Source organism: Octopus bimaculoides, chromosome 20 (genome assembly GCF_001194135.2).
Source record: "Octopus bimaculoides isolate UCB-OBI-ISO-001 chromosome 20, ASM119413v2, whole genome shotgun sequence".
In the NCBI taxonomy this organism is placed as follows: domain Eukaryota; kingdom Metazoa; phylum Mollusca; class Cephalopoda; order Octopoda; family Octopodidae; genus Octopus; species Octopus bimaculoides.
Genome location: NC_069000.1, coordinates 15765413 through 15771733, shown reverse-complemented (window position 1 = coordinate 15771733; position 6321 = coordinate 15765413). Strand labels below are relative to the sequence as shown.

General features: G+C 36.9%; 1 protein-coding gene across 2 annotated transcripts in view; it reads left to right on the top strand.

Moving 5' to 3' along the window:
• Positions 1-6321, top strand: part of LOC106881276 (probable WRKY transcription factor protein 1) — a 54448-nt gene that overhangs the window by 34270 nt on the left and 13857 nt on the right. For both annotated transcript variants that reach the window (XM_014931604.2, XM_014931603.2), the window contains exons 16-18: positions 189-422; positions 834-1280; positions 5244-5575. In XM_014931604.2, the coding sequence (XP_014787090.1) occupies positions 189-422; positions 834-1280; positions 5244-5575 (1013 nt within the window). The remainder of the gene's footprint in view (positions 1-188; positions 423-833; positions 1281-5243; positions 5576-6321) is intronic.

Genomic DNA, 6321 nt, shown 5'->3' with positions numbered 1-6321 from the left:
CCAGACAGTTACGTGATACAAAAAAAGGGACAACAAAACATCGAGACAGACAATACAAAGAAAACAAGGATGGGTCATTCAGAATTTTCTTTCCTCAGTCGAGTTCCAGATTATCTTTGCAATTTCAGCTGTGTATATATATATATATATATATATATTTATTAATTTAATTTTCTGTGTATGATTAGATGGCATTTATGGAGGAGACAAGAAGAGTTTGTACCACTTGATTAATGGAGAAAGTGGATACCTGTATGATGATGATGATGACGATGATGAGGTGTTTATTGCTACTGCTGCTGCTGATGTTGGTGAGACGAAGAAGAAGTTTCCCTCTGAGCTAAAGCTTGATAATCACAATGAGATGATGAGAACAATCAAACCTACAAATAAAAGAAGGCAGGGACTCCAAAGTATCACTGGTATGTCATTAGATTCTTTTCTTGTTTTTTTCTTATCTTTATTTCATTTTATGTTATTTCATTTCCATGTTATTTTATTATATATTTATTCTATTTTAATTTTTTAAATTTTTATTTCAGTATATGAGTTGGCAGAATTGTTAGCATGCCTGACAAAATGCTTAGCAGCATTTCTTCTGGTTTTTTTGTTTTGTGTTTCAAATACAGCCAAAGTTGACTTAGCCTTTCATTTTTTCAAGGTCCATAAAATAAGTACCAGTTGAACACTTGGGAGTCAATGTTATTGTTTTACATCTTTCTTTAAAAAGTTGCCAACCTTGTACCAAAATTTGAAACCATTATATTACATTATATTATATTATATTATATTATATTATATCATAATATATTTTAAATCACATTTTAATTTAGGCTCAAAACCAACTAAATCTTCAAATCAGCTACCCCTTCTTCAAAGAAAGTCAAAGAAAAATATCACAAGCAGAAAGCTTCAAACTCCAACTTGGGAAACAGATGGTTCCAATGATCAGCTTGTAGATTACAACACTTCAAACATTCTTAGACAGTCTTGCAGCGAATCACACGACCCAGTTACAATTAAGGCTGGTGACGAATTTAATGGACCACCGTCTCCTCGTGTGTCAAGACTAAGAAACAAACGAACACAGCCACCACCATCAAGAACAACCAAAACAGAAACAACAACAAAACCAACAGCAAGAACTAAATCAACAACATCACCGCTGAAAAGTGTTTTTCAGAAAAAGGCACCAGTAAGATTTTCACGACACCATAGTTCCCCTCCTATGCCAACGTCTAACAGGAAATTGCAAACTAACAAACAAAATACCAAAACGAGTAAGATTTTGGCACTAAATTTTCTAACTATTTTTACACTTTGCTACTTTTTTTAATTTAAAAAATTTTTTTTTTTTTTTTTACATTTCTTGCAGTTTTTATCCTAAATTGTTTATGTCTTTATCTTAAATTGTGCAAAGCTATCTTTGGTTATTTAATTTGTTTGTTTACTTTTTGTTTATTTAAAAAAAATATTTTGTGATAGAAGGGATTTTTTTTTTCTTTTTGTTTTTATTGGAAAAAATTTTTTTCTTACATGTGGGAAATTTGACTGGTGACTGTTAGTGCTGCCACCTACAGTTGCTTTTGGAGTAAAAGAGATAGATAGATAGATAGATAGATAGATAGATAGATAAAGAGAGAGAGAGAGAGAGAATTTACTAAGAAATAAAAAAGAGGGTGACCTTTCCCTTTAAGGGGAGAGAACTGCTTCAGGGTTTATAATAATAATAATAATAATAAAAATAATAATAATTGTTATTATTTATTATTATTATTACGCGAGATCTCTTTCTTTTGCAAATATATTCAGTTGGCAATTTGAAACAACTGCAGAATTCTTTAATTCCTTCTGACATCTTCAGTTCTTACATCCGTTTTGCTGTTGCTATGTCAGCTTGGGGTTGGATTGGTTTGCATGTTTACACGTCTACATTCTCTCTTTGCGACCCCACCCTGTCAGTAGATAAATAGATAAATAAATAAATAAACAAATAAAAATAAATGAATAAACAAACGACTGAACAGATTCCGTATATGATTGGTTGCAAAATAGGACAGTTTTTCTTTCCCATAAAGTAGCTTTAACAACATCTTGTACAAAAGAAAATGTACAATTGGTACCGAAGTTTAGTATTCTAATGCATTCTGTTCTGTTTTTTTAAAGTGTCAACTATTTCATAAGAGCATCATCATCATCATAATCATCATCATCAGCAGCAGCATCAGCATCATCATCAATAACATCTGTTATTGTCATCATGACTGTTGTTGTCATCATGGCTGGTATTGTCATCATCTACACTCTCCTCATCCTGTTCATCATTACTATTGCTTTCATTAGCATCATTTTAACGAAGATCAGAGGATTGTGCTAACATAGGCCAAAGCGGACTCTGCAAGTACATAATCATGTTTCCATGGAAATTTGATCCTGCATTATGTAATGCAGAGGTCCAACAATATCCAAGGGGTCACTTTGACTTGCTTCTCATTCTAGTGCTGTCTAGGTAACTTACCTCTGCTTTGTGTGACATTTGACCTCCAGTCAAAACATTTCTTCAACAACATCTTATGATGTGTATCTCAAGCATGTCAACTTGGCTAAATCCATCCATTCATAGATCTTACTTGCGCTAGGTTTTAAATTTGGTTATTGATAGCAAACAAAACACTTGGCAATCATACACTGCTCCTGCTGCACGCAACACTGAGTTGCACCAACCTGTTGGTATCTAACAACAACAAAGTAGAACAGACTAGAGAAAGTTAAGCACCTTTGGATGATCATGGGTACAGCACAGTTCAGGTGACAGGATACAAGCTAGCAAGTTTTCCATAGCTAACAAGACAAAGCTTTTGGTTAAGTCAGAGGTAGAGGTTCCCCTTGTTGGTTGGTTGGTTGAACCAATCAATAGATTCATCCTAATAGGTTGTAAGCAATGAGTTAAATGTTGCATTTCTTACCTAAGACCAGAACCTCTCTCTCTCTCTCTCTCTCTTACTTTACATAAAGACTGGCAGAGGGCTGAGTTAATAGGCTATAGGACTGAGTTAATAGATTATAAAGTTATATTAAAAGGTTACAGTATGTCACATTGTGACATACTGTAACCTTTTAATATAACTTTATAATCTATTAACTCAGTCCTATAGCCTATTAACTCAGCCCTCTGCCAGTCTTTATGTAAAGTAAGAGAGAGAGAGAGAGAGAGAGGTTCTGGTCTTAGGTAAGAAATGCAACATTTAACTCATTGCTGGATTTAGATTGGGTGAAGTCGTTAAAGGCACTTTGTTAAAAAAATGACATCAGGAAGTTTCTTAAAAATTGAATATGTATCATAATGTATGTGTTATACTGAGTTCTGTTTCAGATTTTTGATAAACAAAGTATTTATTCTTTTCATAGACAAAAATAAAAGGATGTCATTACTGCGAATGACAAAATATTGTGAGAGTTTGAAGATTGTTGTTCTTGGATTGGTGTGAATGTAGCAGCAGGCAAAATGTTAGCTGGTCCTTGTGTTGCTGTTGCTGTTTGTCCATTGTGGTTAGCTGCTGGTTGTGCTACTGCCTTCTGATGTCTTTTGTTTGCCATCTGATCATTTGCCTTTGTGTTGATCCAGCACATGGGTCAGCTGCTATTCACCGTTTTGTTTACTGCTATCTTTTGTGACCAGTTTGATGTCTACTGTCTACCATTTACTGTTAGTTGGGGTTAGCTGTGCTGAATATAAAGTGGTGGTTTTTGGCCAAGAACACCAAAAATTAAATTCTTGTTGGAGCCATTATCACGCAAAGTCTTGATTGGTCAGATTTTTTTTCATGACATTGGTAATATCTTAGTAAATTGCAACATTGGATATAATGATCTGGTTGCCAAATATTCCTACTACATATCTATTCATTCTTAATAAGTTCTGGCAGATTTGAGCATGAATATCTGAAGGTTTCTGAAGATTGAAAGACTCTAATCTGTAGTGGGTTTAGTTTATTTATTTATTTAGTTATTGCCTAAATCCAGCTCTTGTTGAACCCTACCAACTTCTTTCTTAAGATCTAAGTAGAAAACGACTTGGGTCTTATATATAAACCTACATGGTGGACATAAAAATATGGCGAATTTGACTATTTCTCCATACACAGAAAAAAAACAAAAGTAAGTAGCTTGCTTACCAACCACATGGTTCCGAGTTCAGTCCCACTGCGTGGCACCTTGGGCAAGTGTCTTCTACTATAGCCTCGGGCCGACCAAAGCCTTGTGGGTGGATTTGGTGGACGGAAACTGAAAGAAGCCCATCGTATATATGTATATATATATATGTGTGTGTGTGTGTGTGTGTGTTTGTGTGTGTGTGTGTGTGTATGTTTGTGTGTCTGCGTTTGTCCTCCCAACATTGCTTGACAACCGATGCTGGTGTGTTTATGTCCCTGTAACTTAGCGGTTCTGCAAAAGAGAACGATAGAATAATTATTAGGCTTACAAAGAATAAGTCCTGGGGTCGATTTGCTCGACTAAAGGTGGTGCTCCAGCATGGCTGTAGTCAAATGACTGAAACAAGTAAAAGAGTTGAAGAGTAACCCCTCAATTGATTTTCAAACATTATTGAAGTCTCATCAGGGGTGTCTACATCCTCTGACCAATCCCAGAAATATAACTAACCAATCCATTTATACACAACAAATCTGGTAGCTTTAGAGAAGCGGGGCCACTAATTTGCATACCATATATGTTTAACACTTTTATTTAATATCAGTGGCCTGTAAGTGAGGCTCTCAGTCCACACAGTATCAAGGTATGATAACAAGACCCCCTTTGGTTGTGAATGACCATGGGGTTGCACCTAGAAAGTTCCTCTCCGAAGCACAAGTCCAGGCAAGGTTGTTTAATGGAAGACCAGCAGTCACCCATACATGCCAGGCTTCTATCTCCATGCCACTGATGTTATTCAAGGAAAAGGCAAAGGCTGATACAGCTTGGCACCAGTGACATCACAATTCATTTCTGTAACTGAGTGAACTGGAGCAATGTGAAATGAAGTGTCTTGCTCAAGAACACAATGCACAGCTTATGATATATGTAACCTGTATAGTAGATATATAAATATGGCATGAATTAGCATTATTGTTCTAATAATTAGCATGAATGTACTAATGAATTAACATGATTGTATTAATATTCTAATTATTTTCTGATATGCCTGATCACCTTCTATATTTTCTGCAAACTCAATTCATCCTCAGATTCAAACGTTGAAGTCAATAAATACAATTACGATGATTATAAACGGGTACCACAACAGCCACAACCATTACTTAAAGCAAAAAAATATTCAGATAACTCCCCATTGCAGGGTCCAGTGAAAGAAGGAGATTTTATACCTTTCACTCGTACATCAGAAGTATTGGACCCAGCCGGTGCTCTTAGTCCATTGCCCATATCTCGTGAGCAATCAGCTGTATTGCGTGGTCGAGACAGGTACCGCAAAGGGAATGATCCAGCAAACTGCGGGAGCCCTGCTCCACATTTCACTGATAACTCCAGTGATCTTCTTGAAAGATCTTCAAACATGCAGGTAGGTAGGACGCTCATTACTTTTCAGATGTGTGCGTGTGTGTGTGTGCATGCGCACGCATGTGTATGTGTATGCACGCATGTATGTGTGTATGTGAAGTGAAGGGTTTTGCTGAAGAATACAATGTACCATCAATCTGGGAATCAAAACCATGAGCTTCAATCATGAGAGCAACAACCTCACTACTATGTCATATGACTTCACAGTCATACACATGTTATGTGTGTGTGTATGTGTGTGAGTAAGGTTGATCTTGAGACAATGAGCCTTATGAAAGAGATGACTAAAGACCGAAATATCTGGCACTTTGCTGTACTCAAGAAGACCTGTCCACCACAGCAGAATTGATATCGGTGCTGGTGCTACATAAAAGGCACCCAGTACACTCTGTGGAGTGGTTGGTCAAGCCGTCCAACCCATGCCAGCATGGAAAACAGACATTAAATGACAATGTTGATTATGATGATGTGTGTGTGTGTATATTATCATCTAAATATATATATATATATATATATCTACCAACATCATATATTGCCTCTCCTGCTCTCTCTGCCAATCCCTGTACATCGGACAAACGGGGCGGCGCCTGGCCGACCGATTCGCGGAACACCTCCGAGATATCAACGTCGGCAATGACACCCCGGTGTCACGCCACTTCCGTTCTGCCGGCCACTCCTTGCGGCAACACCTGTCTGTGTTTGGATTGTCCATGCACAGGGGCCATCCGGACTCCCGTTTGCGCCGTG